The 22,432-nt window shown below is 42.3% G+C and overlaps 1 protein-coding gene across 4 annotated transcripts in view; it reads left to right on the top strand.

The window, feature by feature from the left end:
• The window catches only part of immt (inner membrane protein, mitochondrial (mitofilin)), a 65,764-nt gene extending 51,511 nt beyond the window's left edge, over window positions 1-14,253 (top strand). For all 4 annotated transcript variants that reach the window (XM_059650191.1, XM_059650183.1, XM_059650175.1 and 1 more), the window contains 4 exons: window positions 3,015-3,238; window positions 9,958-10,089; window positions 10,330-10,459; window positions 13,390-14,253. In XM_059650191.1, coding sequence (XP_059506174.1) covers window positions 3,015-3,238; window positions 9,958-10,089; window positions 10,330-10,459; window positions 13,390-13,997 — 1,094 coding nt within the window. In that variant the 3' untranslated portion in view covers window positions 13,998-14,253. The remainder of the gene's footprint in view (window positions 1-3,014; window positions 3,239-9,957; window positions 10,090-10,329; window positions 10,460-13,389) is intronic.
• Window positions 14,254-22,432: the final 8,179 nt, after the last annotated feature.

The raw sequence follows: 22,432 nt of genomic DNA, 5'->3' as shown, positions 1-22,432 counted from the left end.
CATCAACTAGCCACAAAACGACATGACCCACTATCACTCGTATCCTTACGTACAGATGAGGAAGGACACCACTTTGATTGGGACAACACATCCATCCTAGGACAAGCCAAACAGAGACATGCACAAGAATTCCTAGAAGCATGGCATTCCAACCGGAATACCATCAACAAACACATTGACTTCGAGCCAATCTACCATCCCCTGAGAAAAAGAACAGGAAATGACATCACCAACCCAAGGAAACCTAACCAGATAAATAGAAAGCGGGACATAACACCAGCGCTTCGTCGGAGGCTCACTGATGATGTTACCTAGAATGGTGACGAAACGTCTGAACTAACCTTCCAGCTCAGCGAGCAAACTCACATCCAGAACCTCAACCTGAGCTACAAATCTTCTCAAAACTCATTGCAAGTCTTATAGTGACTCAAATAGAGTACTGGCTTTTTTTAAATATTGGAATCTGGTAATAGTACTTAAACATGGTCTTATTTTCTAGATTGGTGCTCTTGAATTCAGAGTTCAAGTGACAAGCATTGCTTCAGAATGCTTCATACTTCCGTTCTGTGCTTCATAGTGAAGTTACTTTTCTTAGCATTCCATTGTACTTGAGGAAAGAGAAGTATAGTTTGAGAAACACACAAAATAGGAGTCAGCCATCAAGTTTGGTGTGCTATTCAACCCGATCATGACAATCTCCTATTTCAATGCCATATTCCAGCTCTCTCCCCATACCTGCTGACATCTTTAGCTTCTAGAAATCTATGTATTTCTTAAATATATTCAGTGACTTTGCTTCAAATGCATTCTGTGGTAGAGAATTCCACAGATTCACCATCATCTAAGTATCTAAATTGCTCCCTGTCTCAATGTGAAATGGTTTATCTCCAAGCCTCAGACCATGACCCCTTGTTCTGGATGCCCAGCCAGAGGGTTATACTGCATCTGCTACATCTTTGCCCACTTATTCATCTTGTTCAAATCACTTTGAAACCTCTTTAAGTTCTGCTCACCACCATTCTGCCATCTGGTTTTGTATTGTTTGCAAACGTGGAAATGTTGTACCCAGTTGTACATATTATGAACAGCTGGGGCCCAAACATTGGTCCCTGGGGTTGTCTGACAAAAGCATGTGTTAATTCAGTGAGCAAATTAAATTTCAGAAGCGAAATACTGCAAATGTTGGAAATCTGAAATAAAGCAGAAAATCCTGGAATACTCAACAGGTCAGGCAGCATTTGTGGAGAGAAACAGTTAATATTTCAGGTCAATAATGGTACTTCATCAGAACTCTGGCCTGAAATAGTAACTCCAATTGACCTGAAACAGTAATTCAATTTCTCTTCATAGATGTTACCTGACCTCCTGAGTATTTATAACATTTTCTATTTTTATACCAAAATTTACAAATTTTTCAATCATGACTACTGCATTTATTGTCGTTATGCAAAGGAAAGTAACATGCTGATGCCCAGAATGGTACTGATCCCCCCTCCTGATGTTTTAATTGGTGCCTACAGTCTTTTCTGTACATGTTACATTTACTTAATAATCAGGTTTACAGCAGAATTTGAATTTACATCATAATGTTCTTTAGCCTCGTGACCTTTTAACAATTACAGTAAGTGATAGGACAATGCCACTGTCTTCCTGAGTGGTTGAATATTGCATTCCCTAATTTCTGTTTAGAGAGTACTTCTAATGAGATTTTGAATGCTGCCATCCCCACCCCTGTCTGCTTTCCGGAGAGACCACTCTCTCTGTGACTCCCTTGTTCGCTCCACACTGCCCTCCAACCCCACCACACCCGGCACCTTCCCCTGCAACCGCAGGAAATGCTACACTTGTCCCCACACCTCCTCCCTCACCCCCATCCCAGGCCCCAAGATGACATTCCACATTAAGCAGAGGTTCACCTGCACATCTGCCAATGTGGTATACTGCATCCACTGTAGTCGGTGTGGCTTCCTCTACATTGGGGAAACCAAGCGGAGGCTTGGAGACCGCTTTGCAGAACACCTCCGCTCAGTTCGCAACAAACAACTGCACCTCCCAGTCGCAAACCATTTCCACTCCCCCTCCCATTCTCTAGATGACATGTCCATCATGGGCCTCCTGCACTGCCACAATGATGCCACCCGAAGGTTGCAGGAACAGCAACTCATATTCCGCCTGGAAACCTTGCAGCCTAATGGTATCAATGTGGACTTCATCAGTTTCAAAATCTCCCCTTCCCCAACTGCACCCCTAAACCAGCCCAGTTCGCCCCCTCCCCCCACTGCACCACACAACCAGCCCAGCTCTTCCCCCTCCACCCACTGCATCCCAAAACCAGTCCAACCTGTCTCTGCCTCCCTAACCGGTTCTTCCTCTCACCCATCCCTTCCTCCCACCCCAAGCCGCACCCCCATCTACCTACTAACCTCATCCCACCTCCTTGACCTGTCCGTCTTCCCTGGACTGACCTATCCCCTCCCTACCTCCCCACCTATACTCTCTCCACCTATCTTCTTTACTCTCCATCTTCGGCCCGCCTCCCCCTCTCTCCCTATTTATTCCAGTTCCCTCTCCCCATCCCCCTCTCTGATGAAGGCTCTAGGCCCGAAACGTCAGCTTTTGCGTTCCTGAGATGCTGCTTGGCCTGCTGTGTTCATCCAGCTTCACATTTTATTATCTTGGAATTCTCCAGCATCTGCAGTTCCCATTATCTCTCATTCACTTTGTGAAACTGTTTTTTGACCTTCCTCAACGTTACTGTGCAAAAAATTCATTCCCTAAGTATGGGTTTTAAATGTGAGCTTCTAAACTGAGCTGTATGCAAATTCGTACAAACTGTGTCTGTGAAGTAATTGGCATGCAGTTATATAATTGAGGTTTTAATTCAATGAAATATTTTGTCTGTATTTAACTTTGTCATGCTAATATTTTAATGCGAAATGAATGGTGTTACCTCATCTACTGCCACAGAATGTACTTGCTCCATTCTCTTTTTTTAAATGTTGTTTCCACTGTAGCTGGCCAGCTGAGCACTGATGACCTCAACTCATTGATTGCCCATGCCCATCGTCGTATTGACCAGTTGAACAGACAGTTGGCGGAGCAGCATGTGCAGGAACAGCAGCATATTGAAAAGGCTCTTGAGCAGCAGAAACTAGAAAACAAGAAATCTTTAGACACAGCAGTTACAAAAGCCTTGGAACATTATCAAGCGGAAATACTTCTTGAAAGGGATAAAAAGGTAAAGCACAGGTTTTATTAACCAACATATTGCACACATGAAGTTTAGTTATTTAGATTGCAAGGTTCACTGCTAGGTATTTTAATGGCCGAGTTCTTTATGGTTTATAAATTACTGGATTGCTGTCATGTTACATTAGTGGTTATCTCTTGCCAGTGCATCCATGTTCTGTGCACGGGAATTCCAGAACACTTTGTGAGTTATGTTTAACTGTGTTCAAGAAGAGCTGCCAGTTGCTCAAGCTGTGCACTGAGCAGAGGGTGAAGTCATTTCAGGACTCAATTACAAGGACCGGTTTGGAAAAAATGTAGTTTCCTTTGAACAGAGAACAAGTTAAGATTTCAAGATGAGAGGTTTTCATACAGTCGATAAAAATTATAAATAGATCAATAACTAAGAATCATGATGTGAAATGATTGGCAAAAAATCAAGATGAGAAATAAGGAATGGCCCTCCAAAGTTGTAGTGAGCTGCCTTCTTGAATCGTTCCATTTGATGTCAGTGCACTCACTGTCAGGGAGAGAAGTGCGGGATTTGATCTAACAATATTGAACAAAAAAACAATACATATTCCCAAGTCACTGAGTGGCTTGGAGATTTTTCAGGTGGTATGTTCTCATGTATCTACTGCCCTTTTATTTCTAGAGAATAGTGGTTGAGGGTTTGGAAGCCACTGTCTAAAAGACCTTTAGTGAATTTTTGCAATGCATCTTGTAGGTGGTACATGCTGTTGCGCGTTGTGGTGAGAGAGTGGCACCCATTCACAAATATTCAATCAAAAGGGCTGCTTTGCCCTTGATGATTTCAAGTTACTTGAATGTTGTTGGAGCTACGCTGATTCAGGCAAGTGAGGCGTATTCCATCACACTGCTGACTCGTACCTTGTAGGTGGTGGACAGGCTTTGGAGAATCAGGAGGTGAGTTACTTGTTGCAAGATTCCCAGCCACTGACCTGTTGTTCAAGTCACAGTACTTATACGGCTAGCCTAGTTCAGTGTCTGGTCAATGATAATACAGAGGGTGTTGATCGTGGGATAATACCATTGGACATAATGGGCTGATGGTTAGATTTACTCTTGTTGGAGATGGTTATTGCCTGCCAGTAGTGTGGCACAAACTGTTAATTGCTAGTTGTCAGTCTAAATCTGACTATTGTCCAAGTCCTGTTGCGTTTGAAGATGGACTGCTTCAGCATTTGAGGAGTCAACAATGTGCTGATCATTGTGCAATCGTCAATGGACATTTCCACTTTTGACCTTAAGATGGAGGGAAGGTCATTGCTGAAACTGCTGAAGGTAGTTGGACCTAGAACATTACCAAAAAGAACTCTGCAGAGATATCCTGGAACTGAGAAGACTGACCTCCAACAATCAAAACTGTCTTCCTTTGTATTAAGTATGACTCAACCAACAGAGAGATTTTCATCCCGCATCCCAAAGACTCCAGTTATGTGAGGGCTCAATGCCTCACTCTGTCAAGTGCAACATTGATGTCAAGGACAGCCACTCTTCCCTCACCCCTGGAATTCAGCTGTTTTGTCCATGTTTGTACCAAGGCTGTAATGAGGTCTGGTGCTATGTATATCTGACTGAACCCAAACTGAGCATCAGTGCTTGTTGTTGCTTAGTAAGTGCTGTTTGCTAGCACTGTTGATGATTCATCCCATCATTTTTCTGATGATTGAGTCTGACTGGGGTGATAATTGAGTGGGTTGGATTTTGTTCTCCTTTCTGTGTACAGGTCATACCCCGGCAATTTTCCACATTATTGGGTATTGCCATTATTGCAGCTGTATTGGAATAGCTTTACTCGGAGTGTGGCAAGTTCTGGATTGATTCTGAATTGGTATAGAGAAATGAAGTTGGAGTTATTAAATTCAACACTTGAAACACAGGAAAGTAAAGACATAGGGAGAAAGTGAGGTAGTGATTTAATTTTAAATTATTCTAATTAACAGTTCTAGAGCTGAGGCAAAAGTTGAACTTACCTTTACAGGAAAGCAATTCTAAACTGATTGCCTGCCCTGCTGAAACTGAATGTTTTGTTAAATGATTGTACTGTAGGCTCCCCCAGTATTTAGGAAATTGAGGATCAAATTTGTACGGAGATCTTGGGTATCAGATAAGAATGATAAGATTGTAATGGTAGGGGATTTAAACTTAAACTAGGACAGCCATGATGTTAAGGTCTTGAATGGAGAGGAATTTTAACTGTGTACAAGAAAACTTTCTTATTCAATACGTGAATGACCCTACTAGAGAAGAAGCAAAACTTGACCTTCTCCTGAGAAATAAGGCAGGCAAGTGCTAAGGTGTCAGTGGGGAAGCAGTTAGGGCCAGTATTCATTATTCTATTAGTTTTAAAGTAGTTATGGAAAAGGGTAGACCTGATCTAAAAGTTCTAAATTGGAGTAGGTCAATTTTGACGGCATTAGCCAAGAACTTTCAAAAGTTGGTTGGGAGAAGCTTTTTGCAGGTAAAGGGGCAGTTGGAAAGTGGGAACCCTTCAAAAATGAGATGAGAGTCCAGAGGCAGTATGTTCCTATTAGTGTGGAGGGCCACCTTTGTAGATGTAGAGAATGCTGAATGACTAGTAAAATTGAAGCACTAGTCAAGAAAAAGGAGAAGGAATATGGTAAGTATGCACAGCTTGGATTGAGTGAATTCCTTGACTATAAGGGTGGTAGGAGTATACTCCAGGGGAAATCAGGAGGGCACAAAGTGGACATGAGATAGCTTTAACAAATGAAGTTAAGGAGAACCCAAAGAGATTCTACACATACATTAAGGGCAAAAGAGCAACTAGGGAGAGAATAGGGCCCTTTAAAGATCGATCAAGGACATCTGTATATGGAATCACTGTATTTTATATCAGTATTTACTGTGGAGAAAGATAAGGGAGGCAGAGAACTTGGAGAAATAAACAATGATTTCTTAAAGTGTCCACATTACAGAGGAGGAGTTGCTGGATGTCTTAAAACGTATTAAGTTGGATAAATCCCTGGCACCTGATCACTTGTTTCCCAGAACTTTATAGGAAGTTAGGGAAATGATTGCTGAGTACTTTGCTGAGATATTTCTATCATCGTTAGCTGAGGGTGATGTATTGAAAGCTTGGAGGATGGCTAATGTGATTCCATTGACATCAATATCAGACTCCTGTTTGTTGAACACAGTTTCACCTTCAACATCATTATCCCTTCCAGACTGTTCCTTGAAGTGACAATAACCGATGACCTGTCCTAGACTTCCAAGTAAACGTGACAGTCAAGAAGGCACAACAATCCCTCCTCTTCCTCAGGTGGCTCAGGAAATTTGGCATGTCCTTAACGTCCCTCACAAACGACAGATGCACCATTGAAAGCATATTGTCTGGGTGCATAAAGACCTGGTACGGCAACTGCTCTGTCCAGGGCAGTAATAAACTGTAGAAGGTTGTTTTTCTCAGTCCAGACCATCACAGAAGCCAACCTTCCATCCAAGGACTCCATTTACACAGCTTGCAGCCGTGGAAAGGCTGCCAACATCATCAAAGACCATCGCTCCCTGGTAATGACCTCCTCCAGCGTCTTCTGTCAGGCACTTGCCCCGTCTTATTTCCCAGGAGAAGGTCAAGTTTTGCACCTTCTCTAGTAGGATCTTCCACGTACTGACATACTTGACAGACGCCTGAGGGGATGCAAGAGCACGCTCAGGAACAGGTGCTTTCTGGCCATTATCAGACGACCAGATAGAGTCCATCCTCAAATAATGTAACCTGTATGCCTCTAAGTCTTTTTGATCTGTGCATCCTTTGCTTGCTGTGATCTGCCTGTAACACTCATAAACAAAGCTTTTCATTGATTTTATTGTCACATGTACTGAAATGCAATCAATTAATTAATCTATCACCTTTTAAGAAAGGTGGTAAGGAAAGCCAGGGAACCGTAGACCTGATATCCGTCATAGAGAATAACAGAGATAACAAAGTGTGGAGCTGGATGTACACAGCAGACTAAGCAGCATCTTAGGAGCGGAAAAGCTGACGTTTTAGGCCTACACCCTTCATCAGAAATGTGGGAGGGGGCCGAGGGTTCTGAAATAAATGGGGGTGGGGGGGTGGGGGGGGCCAGATCGAAGATGGATACAAGAGAGTTGCAGTGGGAGAGAGATCCCCTGAGGTTTGTCCAGAGGGAGTAGGGAAACTTCTTCACAGGTTAGGCACTCCTAGAAGAGGCTTCGCAGTGAGGTTAAAATTGTATCAGAGATAAGAACCCTTTCCCCATCACCGATTTCTGATGAAGGGTCTAAGCCCAAAACGTCAGCTCTGCTCCTAAGATGCTGCTTGGCCTGCTGTGTTCATCCAGCTCCACACTTTGCTCTCTCAGATTCTCCAGCATCTGCAGTTCCTATTATCTTTGATATAAGACCATAAGACATGGGAGTGGAAGTAAGGCTATTCGGCCCATCGAGTCTTCTCCGCCATTTAATCATGGCTGATGGGCATTTCAACTCCACTTAACCGCACTCTCCCCGTAGCCCTTAATTCCTTGCGAGATCAACAATTTATCAATCTCTGCCTTGAAGACATATAACGTCTCGGCCTCCACTGTGCTCCGTGGCAACGAATTCCACAGGCCCACCACTCTCTGGCTGAAGAAATGTCTCCTCATTTCTGTTCTAAAGTGACCCCCTCTAATTCTAAGGCTGTGCCCACAGGTCCTAGTCTCCCCACCTAACAGAAACAACCTACCAGCATCCACACTTTCTATGCCATGCATTATCTTGTATGTTTCTATTAGATCTCCCCTCAACCTTCTAAACTCCAATGTATACAGTCCCAGGATCCTCAGCTGTTCATCATATGTTAGGCCTACCATTCCAGGGATCATCGTGTGAATCTCCGCTGGACGTGCTCCAGTGCCAGTATGTCCTTCCTGAGGTGTGGGACCCAAAATTGGACACAGTATTCTAAATGAGGCCTAACTAGAGCCTTCTCAAGTCTCAGAAGTACATCGCTGCTTTTATATTCCAACCTTCTTGAGATAAGTGACAACATTACATTCGCTTTCTAAATCACAGACTCAACCTGCAAGTTAACCTGTAGAGAATCCTGGACTAGCACTCCCAGATCCCTTTGTACTTCAGCTTTATGAATTTTCTCACCGTTTAGAAAATAGTCCACGCCTGTATTCTTTTTTTCAAAGTGCAAGACCTCACATTTGCTCACGTTGAATTTCATCAGCCATTTCCTGGACCACTCTCCTAAACTGATAACAGTCATAGAGAAGTTGTTGGAGGGGATTCTGAGGGACAGGATTTACTTGAATTTGGAAAAACAAGGACCTTTTAGGAATAATCAGCATAGCTTTGTGCATGGGTAATCATGTCTATCTGACTTGAGTCTTTTTGAAGAAGTGACAAAGAAGATTGATAAAGACAAAGCAATGGATGTTGTCTGTGTGGACTTCAGCAAGGTGTATTTGTCAAGGTTCCGCATGGTAAACTGGTTAGCAAGGTTAGATCACATGGAATTCAGGGAGAGCTAGCCATTTGGATGTAAAATTGGTTTGAAGATAGGAGACGGGGTGGTGAAGGGTTGTTTCTCAGACTAGAGAAGTGGTGACCAGTGGTGTGCCGCAAGGATTAGTGCTCAGTCCATTGCTTTTTGTCTTCTATATAAATGATTTGGATGTGAATGTAGTAGAAATGGTTAGTAAGTTTGCAGATGACACCAAAATTGGTGGTGTACTGAATAGCGAAGAAGGTCACCTCAGAGTACAATAGGACCTTTATCTGATGGACCAATGGGCTGAGCAGTGGCAGATGGAGTTTAGTTTAGATATGTGAGGTGCTGCAGTTTGGAAGGGCAAATCAGGCCAGGACTTATACACTTAATTGTAGGGTTGTGGGGAGTGTTGCCAAACAGAGACCTTGGGGTGCAGGTTCATAGTTCCTTGAAAGTGGAGTCACAGGTAGACAGGATAGTGAAGAAGGCATTTGGTATGCTTGCCTTTATTGGTCAGTGCATTGAGTATAGCAGTTGGATGTCATGTTGCAGCTGTACAGGACCTTGGTTAGGCCACTTTTGGAGTACTGCTTTCAATTCTAGTCTCCCTGTATAGGAAAGATACTGTTAAACTTGAAAGAGCGCAGAAAAGATTTAAAAGGATGTTGGAGGGTTTGAGCTACACAGAGGTGCTAAATAGGCTGGGGCTGTTTTTCATGGAGTGTTGAAGGCTGAGGGATGATCTTATAAATGTTTATAAAATCCTGAGTGATAGCATGAATAACCAAGGTCTTTTTCCAGAGTAGGGGAGCCCAAAACTAGAGGGCCTAGGTTTAGGGCAAGAAGGAAAGATATAGAAGGGACCTAAGGGGTAGCTTTTTCTGCAGAGTGAGGTGTGTGTGTGTGTGTGTGTGTGCGCGCGCGCGCGTGTGTGTGCGTGGAATGAGCTGCCAGAGAACGTGATGGAGGCTGGTACGATTGTAATATTTTTAAAAGACATCTGGATGGGTACGCATAGTAAGTACTTACAGGGATATGGGCTAAATGCTAGCAAAGCGACTGGATTATTTTAGGATATCCAGTCAGCATGGGTGAGTTAGACTGAAAGGTCTGTTTCCATGCTGTACAACTCGATGATTCCAAGTCATATTGGTTGTGTTACAACTGCAGTGATAGGAGGCAAGAAATGACAAAGTAAAATCAATTGAGTACATTCATCTTTTCAAATTCAGGCAGAGGAAGTACGTGAAGTGATGGAGGCGGAGATGCGAACTCAACTACGCAGGCAAGCTGCTGCTCACACAGATCATCTGAGGGAGGTACTGAAGATTCAGGAACAGGAAGTCAAAGGAAAATATCAGGAGGTAAATGTACCCTGAATATTAAGCCATTACTACCAAAATAAAATGTGCTGCACTTTTCACACCATTCAGTGTGTTTCACAATAAGTTTGGAATGGTAAGTGAATTTTCCATTTCCACTGAAACTGGCAGAGTAACTGAGAGAAATATGGTCTGTGTAGTGCCAAATGGATGGAGTTAAGTGTAACTTTTAATATTTAAGAAAAGTTTTACCACTTGATTGCATTTTTGTTTAATTTGCAGGAATTGCAACAAAAGTTATCTGAATATGAGATTGAATTCAGACGCTTGTCTCAGGAACAACTGGATAATTTTACAACAAACATGAACGCAGCTTATTCTAGGTTGAAGGGTATTGAACAAGCAATGGAGAGTGAGTAACTACTTGGCATGGCCATTATTTTGCCTAAATTTTACAAACAGTTGGTGAGATACATTCAGAAATACAACGCTAATCAGATTTTTCTGAGAAAAGTTCTGGTGAAGAGTCACCAAATTATTTCTTTCCAGGTAATTTAGATTTTTAAAACTCACCCTTTCCCAACCCTTATACAGCGATGCATGGACTGTGTCAATGTATTGCTTGAATTGGTCACTGTTATATCATCATTGCTGTCCCTCGATGGTACATATTGAATTATTATTGAATTACTTGTTCACTATTGATGTGGGACTTAACGTAGCCAACCACGTAAACACTGCCTACAGCTGCAGGCCAGATCATGAGTATTCTGACAAATGACTTATTTCCTGAGCTCCTCTCCGTGGACAAAGCTCAGGTTGGTTGTGGGAAAGAATATTTGTTTATATATGTATGACTGCAGTGATACCACTTGAGTGAATTCTTAGTTGGATTGATGCTTTTGCTATTCTGGGCTTAAAATCCACCCATGTATTATATAGCACACTGTGGCTGCAGTATGTCCTTCATACATGCTTCACCAGCAGTTCACCAAGATTATGCCATCAGCATCTTCCTCCTCCACGACCTTAACAGAGAAAGAGAAAGAGCAGCAATATTTTGGGAACGCTAGGATCTCCATGCCATCCTAGCAGACATTGCAAAATTCCTTCATTGTTCAGTCAACATTTTGGTGTTCCATACTAAACACCATAATAAAAGCATAATCACCATTAAGATGGCAGGAGTATCAGTAATGCTACTGGGTTGTTACAAAAGCCCTTCTGGTTTTTCAGTGTCTTTCAGGGAAGAAAATTAGCCATCATTAGCTATTCTTGCCCAGTCTGGCCTATTTGAAGAGTGTCTCTTGTGTGGTTGTCTCATTGCTGCCTGAGATGATCAAGAAAGTAATTCAGTGTATCAGTTTGATATAATAGAAATCTAATAAGAAATCTAACAGCGCAATACCACAAGGACTGCAAGAATACCAGAAATTAGCTGACCGTCACTTTTTTTCTCGAGGGCGTTTGGGGATGGACTGTATGTTCTGTCTTTAATGATGGTAGCCAAGCTGCTGAGAAGTGATTTTTATGAATGCAGATGTCAGAACTAGTGAGACATTACACCCCTGTGGTAGTCTTTGTCGTGAAATAAAAATGGTGGGAACGTATTTGTTTTTGTGAATATGTGAATGGACAGATGAAAATTAATATAATCAAGTGTGGTGCCAACCAGTGTGGATCTAAAAGGCAAATTGGAATATTTTCTCAGTGGTCTGGAGGAACAGAGATTTAGATTCCCTACAGTGTGGAAACAGGCCCTTCGGCCCAACAAGTCCACACTGCCTCTTGGAGCTTCCCACCCAGACCCATCCCCCTATAACCCACACACCCCTGAACACTATGGGCAATTTAGCATGGCCGATCCACCTAGCCTGCACATCTTTGGACTGTGGGAGGAAACCGCAGCACCTGGAGGAAACCCATGCAGACACGGGGAGAATGTGCAAACTCGGCACAGACAGTTACCCGAGGCTGGATTTGAACCCGGGTCCCTGGCGCTGTGAGGCTGCAGAGCTGACCACTGAGCCACCGTGCCGCCCCTATTTAGGTGTCCTTACAGTCAAGTCATTTAGAACATCGCATGTGGCTATGTAAAATAATGGAAAGGATTAATGCAATGCTGGGCTTTATCTCAAACAGATGGATTTTAAACTGAAGAAGCTGTGTATTAGTCACATTTAGCTTTTACCCAAACAGGTATATTCCATCCTTCTCATGGTGCCACTGTTAAGGCACAACACATTAGCCATGGAGGGATGTAGCACAAATTCAGCAGAATGATACCAGGATCTGAAAGATTCAAATTATGAAGACAGGTCACATAAAGTTGGTCTTACTGCGACAAAGTGAACTTTTCCCTTCTTGACCTGTCTGCAGCCCTTGACATTGTGGACCACAAATCTTCCACCAGTGCCTCGCCATCTGTTTTCCAAGTAGGTAGGATAGTTCTCATGGTTCCATTCTTATCTATATAACCATAGCCAGAGGAGACATCCTGTGGCTTTTCTTTATCTGCCTCCTGTTTCTCATTTACCTGTTATCTCTGGATGACATTGTCCAACAGCACAAGTTCTCATGTCTGCTGATAGCACCCATCTGTACCTCACTACCATTTAATTGCTCCAGTGTTTTTAAATAAACAGGTTGCTTATCCATTATCCAGTATTGAATGAGCAATTCTGTGAAGATTCATTGTGGAAAGGGGCCATTTGGTCCATCGAGTGTGCGGTGACTCTCCGAAGAGCATCCTATCCCCATAATCCCGCATTTGCCTTGGCTAATCTACTTAGCCTGCACATCCCTGGAAACTACAGTCAATTTAGCATGGCCAGTTCACCTAACCTACACATCTTGGCCTGTGGGAGGAAAGCAGAGCACCTGCCAGACACAGGAAGAACATGCAAACTCCACACAGACAGTTACCTAAGGCTGGAATCAAACCTGGGTCTCTGGCACTGTGAGGCAGCAGTGCTAACCGCTGATCCACCATGTGCCCTAAGATAGAAACTATTATTTTTGGTCTCTGCCCTAAACACTCTTCTCTGACTTTTGATGCCAGCTTTCTCTCTGGCAACAGTCTGAGATGAAGCCAGTCTGCTTATAACGTGGGTGCCACAAGTGTAAGCTGTGGTGGAGTAGAAGTAGGCCATTCAGTCAGCTCTTCCAATTTATTAGCCATTGCAGCAATGCATTTTTCTGATTATAGAAAATATGACAAATCAACCATATCATTATGATATCCGATACAAAATTACATTAAATCTTTATGACATATATTTATAATTAAAGGTTTTGTGATTTCTTCAAACACTTAAATTGTATAATAATTCCTCATTTCAGGTCATGCGATTGCTGAAGAAGAGGCGAGAAAGGCACATCAACTCTGGCTCTCCATAGAAGCTCTGCAGTACACGTTAAAAACAGCCTCTGGTGATAGCCTGACAGAACCACTTCAGAAAGCTCTAGAAGCTGTTACAAATAGTTGTGAAGATGATAAGTTTACACAAACCTTGGTCAGAGCTCTTCCTCAAGAGTGTCTGTCACGTGGCGTGTACAACGAAGAGACATTACGTCATCGGTTCTACAAAGTGCGGAAAATGGCACGGCGCGTGGCCATGATAGATGAGACAAGAAATAGCCTCTATCAATATTTCCTCTCCTACCTGCAGTCCTTTCTAATAATGGAGCCCCAAGTAATAAAGCCCCCTGAGGAACTTAACCCTGATGACCTGGATACATTTAGACTGTTATCGTACGCTTCATTCTGCATTGAACACGGTGACCTAGAGCTCGCAGCTAAATTTGTCAGTCAGCTTCGTGGAGAACCAAGACGGGTGGCACGGGACTGGCTGACAGAAGCTCGTGTGACCCTCGAAACAAAACAAGTGGTTGAAATCCTTTCAGCTTATGCCAATGCGGTCGGTTTGGGTACCACTCAAGTAGAATGATTCAACAGAAAGCAGTTGTTATCACGGCAGAAAAATGGAGTCCAACCCTGTAAGCACTATGTTACTGACTTCGCTGACTGTTCCAGTATAATTCGAGTAGATGGTACAATGAAGTAAATTGTTGGGAACGTGTTTGTAATTTGGTATAATAGTTTTATGGATTGGACTTTGTAATTGAACCAAATCATTTCAACTGACTGTTGATTTTCCCTTAAGACACATATCAATAAAACCAAATTAAACAAGGAATGGAAAATTTCTATTTAATGTTTTTTATAAAAAAAGCACATGCAAAAGTATGAAATCGGAGAAATTCACCATTTAATAAGATCGTAGTTGATGTTTATTTCAATTTTGACATTTCCATTTCCCCTCTAGTTCTGCACTGACACACAAGAGGAAACATTTGCCTTGTCAAGACCTTTCAGGCTATTAGTCACCTTAATCAAGTCACCCCTGACTCTTCTAAATCCGAGTGAAAACCACTCTGGCTCATCCAGCTTATCCTCATGAAACAACCCATTCGTTTCAGTTGTTACCTGAGGACTGTCTCCAATGTATTTACATAGTTCCGGAAATAAGATCAAACCATACTTTTAAAGTGAGTTGAGGTAGATATAGGGGAGACGTCAAAGGTAGGTTCTTTACTCAGAGTAGTCAAACACATTGTATACCAGCTGTCAGACTTTTGCCCTCTCGCTCAATCTCTTTCAATCAGCTTTCAGCTTCGTTATGTCTTCTTAATATACTAGAACATAGAACAGTACAGCACAGTACAGGTCCCTTCGGCCCATGATGTTGTGCCGAACTTTTACCCTAATTCTAAAGTCTATCTAACTTCCACCCCTACCTTATTCTTTCATCCATGTGCCTATCTAATAGCTGCTGAAATGCCCGTAATGAGGCCGACTCCACTACCCTCTCTGGCAATGCATTCCACTCCCCGACTACTCTGAGTAAAGAACCTACCTCTGACATCTCCCCTATAACTAACTCCACTCACTTTAAAACTATGCCCCCCTTGTAATAGCTACCTCCACCCTCGGAAACTGTCTCTGGCTGTCCACTCTATCTATACCTCTGATCATTGTGTACACCTCGATCAAGTCACCTCTTATCCTTCGTCGTTCTAAAGAGAAAGGCCCTAGCGCTCTGACCCTTTCCTTATAAGACCTTCTCTCCATTCCAGGCAACATCCTGGTAAATCTCCTCTACGCCTTTTCCAATGCATCGACATCTTTCCTGTAATGAGGCAACCAGAACTGGACACAATACTCCAGATGTGGCCGAACCAGCCTTTTTGTGTAGCTGGAGCATAACTTCATGGCTCTTGAACCCAACCTCTATTAATGAAAGCTAACACACCATAAGCTGTCTTAACAACTCTATCCAGCTGGGTGGCAGCTTTCAGGGAACTGTGGGCATGAACCCCAAGATCGCTCTGTTCCTCTACACTGCCAAGATTCTTTGCATTAATCCTGTATTCTGCTTTCAAGTATGTCCTTCCAAAATGAATCACGTCACACTTTTCAGGGTTAAACTCCATCTGCCACTTCTCAGCCCAGCTCTGTATCCTATCAATGTCCCTTTGTAACCTAGAACAGCCCTCCGCAGTGTCCACAAAGTGACCCACCTTCGTATCATCCACGAACTTACTAATCCATCCTTCCACTCCTTCAGCCAAATCATTTACGAAAATCACAAATAGCAGAGGACTCAGAACAGATCCTTGTGGTACACCACTCATAACTGAGCACCATGTTGAATATTTTCTGTCAACTACCACCCTTTGTCTTCTAAGGGTCAGCCAATTCTGAATCCAATCTGCCACATTTCCCCCTGTCCCATGCCTCCTTACTTTCTGCATGAGCCTACCATGGGGAACCTTATCAAACACTTAAATCCATGTATACCACATCCACTGCTCTACCTTCATCCACGTGTTTGATCGCCTCTTCAAAGAATTCAATAAGGTTTGTGAGGAATGATCTACCCCTCACAAATCCATGCTATCACAAATCAAACTGTGCCTTTCCAAGTGATCATAAATCCTATCTTTCAGATCCCTTTCCAATAATTTATGCACCACTGAAGTAAGACTAACTGGTCTGTAATTTCTGGTGTTATCACTATTCCGTTTTTTGAACTCTTTTGCCTCTTTCCAATCTTCCGGCACTATATCCATGGACAGTGAGGACGAAAAGATCATCGCCAAGGCCCTACGATCTCTTCCCTCGTGTCCCATAGAATCTCTGGATAAATCCCATCAGGTCTGGGGGACTTATCTATCTTCAACTTCCTCAAAATTCCTAGCACAACTTCCTTACTAACATCCACCTCCTCTAGCCTACCAGCCTGTTTTCACACTGTCCTCCTGTATGACTAATTCCCTCTCAGTAGTGAATACCAAAGAAAATTATTGATTAAGGACCTCACTTACCTCTTTAGGCTCCGTGCACAAATTCTCTTTCCAACCCTTGATCGGCCCTACCCTTTCTGTGGTCATTCTCTTATTCCTCACACATATGTAAAAAGCCTTGGAGTTTTCCTTGATTCTATCTGCCAAGGTTTTCTCATGCCCCCTTATAGCTCTCCTAAGGCCCCATTTCAACTGCTTCCTGGATAACTTGTACCTTTGAGAGCCTTTTCCATTCCATGTTTCCTAAACCTTACATAAGCATCCTTCTTCCTCTTAACCAATTGTTCGACCTCTCTTGAGAACCAAGGCTCCCTCGCTTGACTGCATCTTCCCTGCCTGCTAGGGACAAACATATCAATCTCACACAGTATGCATTCCTTAAACAATCTCCACACTTCAATAATGCTCTTCATTTGTTTTTTGTGGATGATCAACTATGGGTGGAATACTTGTCCATTGCTTCTTGATTTGTAGTAACCTAAATGTTGAACATAGCTTTGTGCAGCTGAGATGAGGCCTGTCACCTTAAAATTCATCAAGAAGCCGTTCAGGATGAAGCTGCAGTGGATTGAGGAGTTGATAGTTTATGGTTTTCAACATGGTTCTTAAATGTTGAAGTAATACTAATACACAATGTAGGCAGCATTTTACAACAACGGTTAATGGTTGTTGGATGAGGGTTCAAACTTTTTAGAGTTATGAACTTGGTTTCTTTGCCTTTATGAATTCAAATACTAATGCCAAACTTTCTGGTTTTATACATTTTATGCCCTTAGTGATTATTTAGACCACTCGATATTTCCTAATTAAGTAAAAGTTAAAATACAATTCCAGGTGAATAGAATTTAATTGATTTTTCCTTTTGCCATCACTGATTTCCCAAACTGTCCCTTTGCCTTTTGCCATCTTGATTACATTCTGACTGTCCCAGTTTGTCAGCTGCTGTAACCTTCATTATTTCCCAGCTTGACTATTTCAGCACATTCTAAGCTGGCCTTCCTTGTTCTCCATTCTGTAAATGTGAGTTAAAACTGTTGACCATGTCTTAACTTGCATTCTCCATCTCTAACCTCTCCTTGCTACTTGCAATCTTCATTGCTCAACTTCAGTGGTAATGCATTCAGCTTCAGCTGACAATGCCTAAGGCTCTGGAATTCTATCCCTAAATATGTCTCCTGTCTAAATATGTCACTATCTGTGTCTTTTCTCGAATGTGCTCTTGGCCATCTGGCCTAATGTTCTTATGAGGCTTTTCTTTAGTGCACCTTGGCACATGTTATTATGCTCAGTGACCACGTATAATTCACTTGATTTATTAACAACTTAGAGAAAGATATGTCTCCAAATTTGCTGATGACTCAAAAGCTAAGCTGCTTTCTGTAAACAGATTAGATGATCGCATAAAAATAGAAGGGTTTTTTTCCTCCTTCGGATCGGCTATCTGACAGAAGGCAGAGAGTTGGGATAAAAGGCTGTTTTTCGGAATGGCCTCCGGTGACTAGTGGTGTCCTGCAGGGTTCAGTGTTGGGGCTGCAGCTGTTCACCTTATATATTAATGATCTGGATGAAGGGACTGGGGTCATTCTGGCGAAGTTTGCCGCTGATACGAAGATAGGTGGACAGGCAGGTAGTACTGAGGAGGTGGGAAGAAGCAGAAAGATTTAGACAGTTTAAGAGAGTGGTCCAGGAAATGGCTGATGAAATTCAGTGTGAATAAATGTGAGGTTTTGCACTTTGGAAAAAAGAATACAGGCATGGACTATTTTCTAAACGGTGAGAAAATTCGCAAATCAGAAGTGCAAAGGGATCTGGGAGTGTTGGTCCAGGATTCTCTAAAGGTTAGCTTGCAGGTAGAGTTCGTAGTTAAGAAAGTGAATGTAATGTTGTCATTTATCTCAAGAGGGTTGGAATATAAAAGCAGTGATGTGCTTCTGAGGCTTTATAAGGCTCTAGTTAGGCCCCATTTAGAATACTGTGTCCAATTTTGGGCCCCACACCTCAGGAAGGACATACTAGCCCTGGAGCATGTCCAGCGGAGATTCTCACAGATGATCCCTGGAATGGTAGGTTTAACGTATGATGAATGGCTAAGGATCCTGGGATTGTACTCATTAGAGTTTAGAAGGTTGAGGGGAGATCTAATAGAAACTTACAAGATAATGTATGGTTTAGAAGAGGTGGACACTAGGAAGTTGTTTCCATTAGGCGGGGAGACTAGGACCCATGGGCACAGCCTTAAAATTAGAGGGTGTAAATTTAAAACTGAAATGAGACGACATTTCTTCAGCCAGAGAGTGGGAGGCTTGTGGAATTCATTGCCGAGAGTGCAGTGGAGGCTGGGACGTTGGATGCCATCAAGGCAGAGATCAACAAATTCTTGATCTCAAAAGGAATCAAGGGCTATGGGGAGAGTGCAGGGAAGTGGCGTTGAAATGCCCATCAGCCATGATTTAAATGGTGGAGTGGACTTGATGGGCCGAATGGCCTTACTTCCACTCCTATGTCTTATGGTCTTATTCATAAACGGGATGAGGGCATCACTGGCTGTGCAGCATTTATTGCCCATCCCTGATCGCCCAGAGGGCAGTTAAGAGTCAGCCATATTGGTGTGGGTCTGGAGTCACATGTAGGCCAGACCAAGTAAGGATGGCAATTTCCTTTCCCAAGGGCATTAGTGAACCACATGGGTTTTTGCTGATGACCAACAATGGATTCATGGTTACCATTAGATTCTTAATTCCAGATTTTTTGTTTGAACTGCATTCAAATTCCACTATCTACTGTGGTGGGATTTGAACCCATGTCCCCAGAATGTCATCTCAATCTCTGGACGAACAGTCCAGCAATAATACCACTGGACCATTGCCTCCCCCTATTTGATAGACTTAATGAATGGGCAAAACTATGGTGGACAGAGTTCAGTCAAACAAGTGCAACGTTATCCATTTTGGATTAGGGTATTTTCTAGATGATAAGTTAAATACAGTGGATGTCCAAAGGGATTGGGGGATTCAGGTGTATAGACCTGTAAATGTCATTTAATGGGTACAGAAAGTAATTGAATGCTGGCCTTTACATGTAGATGACTGGAGTACAAGGATGCTGAAACACTGGTGATACCCTATTTGGAGATCCATGAGCCGATCTGTGCACCACATTGGGAAAGATACATTGGCCTTGCAGGGAAAACAATAGTGATTTACAAGAATGATACTTGGACTTTGGGGTTTAAGTTGTGAGGAAAATTTATACAAATTAAGCCTGTTACTCTGATCAAAGTTTTCAAGCTATTGACAGGAAATGACAGGGTAGAAAAACTATTTTCACTGGTTGGGGATTCTAGAAATAGGGGGCATGATCTGACAATTAGGGCCAAAGAGGTCTTAGTATTTCTACAAACAAAGGATGGTAGAGGTTTGGAACTCCCTTCCACAAACACAGATCAGTTGTTAATTTTAAATCCGAGGTAGACACATTTTTGTTAAACAGAAATACTAAGGGATGTGGGCCAAAGGCAGGCATAAGGAGTTAGACCACAGTATCACTGAAGCCTCATTATTTTTTCGTTTCCCATGCAATGAACAATAGCATTCCATTTGCCTTCCCCACCACCTGCTGAACATGTAAACTGGCTTCTTGAAATGCACATCCGAGAACACCCAGGTTCCTCTGTACCTAAATAAAAACCAAAAGAACTGCAGATGCTGGAAATCAGGAACAAAGACGTTTCTGGAAAAGCTCAGCAGGTCTGGCATCATCTGTGAAGGAGAAAACAGAGTTAACGTTTTGGGTCCAGTGACCTTTCCTCAGAACCGTTCCTCTGTACCTACGTGTTTTGCATTCACTCTCTAATTAAATTAAATGCAATCTCTCTATTATTCTTACCAAAACAGACAAGATCACATTTCCCTCCATTATACTCTGACAATATTTCTGCCTACTCACTTGACATTTGCAGACTCACAATGTCTTCTTCACAACTTACTTTTCTGGAGGGAATTTTACAAGGTTGAAGCAAATGAACATTAAATTGGCACATATTATTTTAAGACACTAGGGGGAGCTTTTGGACTCTAGAACAAAAAGGCAAACAATCTCGTTAATCCATGGGATTAAAGGAAAATACAATCATAGGATATCACACCATGGAAGGGAACCATTCAGTCCATCATAGCAGTGCTGAATGTAAGTGCAACTCAACTGGTCCCGCTTACCCAACCATTCCATATCCCTACAATTTATTATGTTTTACAAACATCTAATTTACAGGTTCTAATCTCTCATATAAAGAAAAGTTTTCTCTCATATCATCTTGGGTTTTTTTTAGCTATTTACCTTTAATCCCTGTAATTTAGTAGACCATTCTGCAACTGAAAACAGTTTCTCTCTATTGGCCCAGTTCCCTCAAGATTTTGAACAACTCTTTCACATCTTTTCACATTAGGAGTATGAATCCAGCTTCTTGAATCAATGTAACTGCAGTCCCTTAACCCTAAAACATTCTTTACACTATCTCAACTGTTTTGGTGCAGAAGACTATTCAGCCTATCTTGTCTGCACAGGTTCTCCAAATGAGCGTCATGACTTAGTACCTTTCTCTTGCCCTTTCCTGTAATCCTGCACTTTTCTTCTATTTAAATCTGTCTCCACAACACTTCCAGGCAGTGCATTCTAGACTTGGCAACTCATTGGTTGAAGATGTTTTGTCTCACATCACTTTTGCTTCTTTTGCAAATCAGTTTAAATCTGTGCTCTCTTATCCTCAATGATTATCTGAGCAGGAATAGTCCTAACCTCTCCAATCTATTGTCATGGCTGAAGTATTGCATACCTAGAAATATTCTCCTAATGGTACAACCTTTTGTGAACAAGGGTGTAATGTTTGCAGTGCTGTCTTCCACTGAATAAAGCTCCAGCAAAAAAACTCAGTCCTAGCTCCATTCAGCTGCAACCCATCCAGTTTCTATGAGAGTTATACCACTTTCCCAGGAATTTAAAGCTGTCCCTCCTATACTATCCTTCCAGGCACATATTCAAAGTCTTATCTTTCCATTTCCATATTCGATTATGCTTAGGACTGGGAGTAATCTGGAGATTACTACTTTTGAGATCCTAGTAGTAATTTTCTTCCTAGCTCTTTAAATTCTGACTTAAGGACCACACTCCCCTTTCTACTTATATTGTTGGTATCAATACAAACTCTAACTGCTGACTCGAGCAAAGTCCTATAACCATTCTGTGATATTCTTTATCCTAGCATCACAGAGGGAATCATATCAACCTTGAAACATATCTGTCTGTTCCGCTAACTACTGAATCCCCTATCACCACCGCTGTGCCACTCTTCTTCCTTTCCCCCTGTGTAGCTGGCTCAACCATGGTACTTCAGACATGGGGCTCTGTACTCCTCTGTGGAACAATTGCTAGAACTGAACCTATCCAGGCAAGTGGAGAACATCGCAGCCCCATCTCATTCTTTGTGGATGGTGGATAGGAAGTCAGAAGACAGCAGGTGAGTGACACACTGAAGAACTCCGAATTTGTAACCCACTCTTGTAACCATAATATAGCTGGTCAAGTTCAGTTTCTGGTTAATAGTAACCCTTAGGATGTTGATAGTATACATTCAGCAATGGTAATGCCATTGAATGTTGAGGGACGATTTTTAAATTCTCACTTCCTGGAGATAGTCACTTCTTGGTACTTGTGTGGTGTTACTGTTACTTGATCAGCACAAGCCTGGATGTTGTCCAGTCTCGCTACATGTGGAATTGCACACACATAGAACTATATCACTGATCCTTCAGTGTCACAGGGTCAAAAGACCTGGAATTTCCTTCTTATCTACGTCAAGTGGACAACAATAGTTCAAGGTGGCTCATCTTTCACAGGCATTTGGGGATGGGTGGTAAATGGTCTAGCCAGTGATATTCACATCCTGCAGAAGAATGACAAAAACAATGGCTGTAGTATTGGCCCCTGAGGAACCCCATGGTATACCTGTTACCAATCCAAA

This window comes from Stegostoma tigrinum, chromosome 1 (genome assembly GCF_030684315.1).
Source record: "Stegostoma tigrinum isolate sSteTig4 chromosome 1, sSteTig4.hap1, whole genome shotgun sequence".
NCBI lineage: Eukaryota > Metazoa > Chordata > Chondrichthyes > Orectolobiformes > Stegostomatidae > Stegostoma > Stegostoma tigrinum.
The sequence above is the reverse complement of the archived record's forward strand: the minus strand, read 5'-3'. Positions and strand labels throughout refer to the sequence as shown.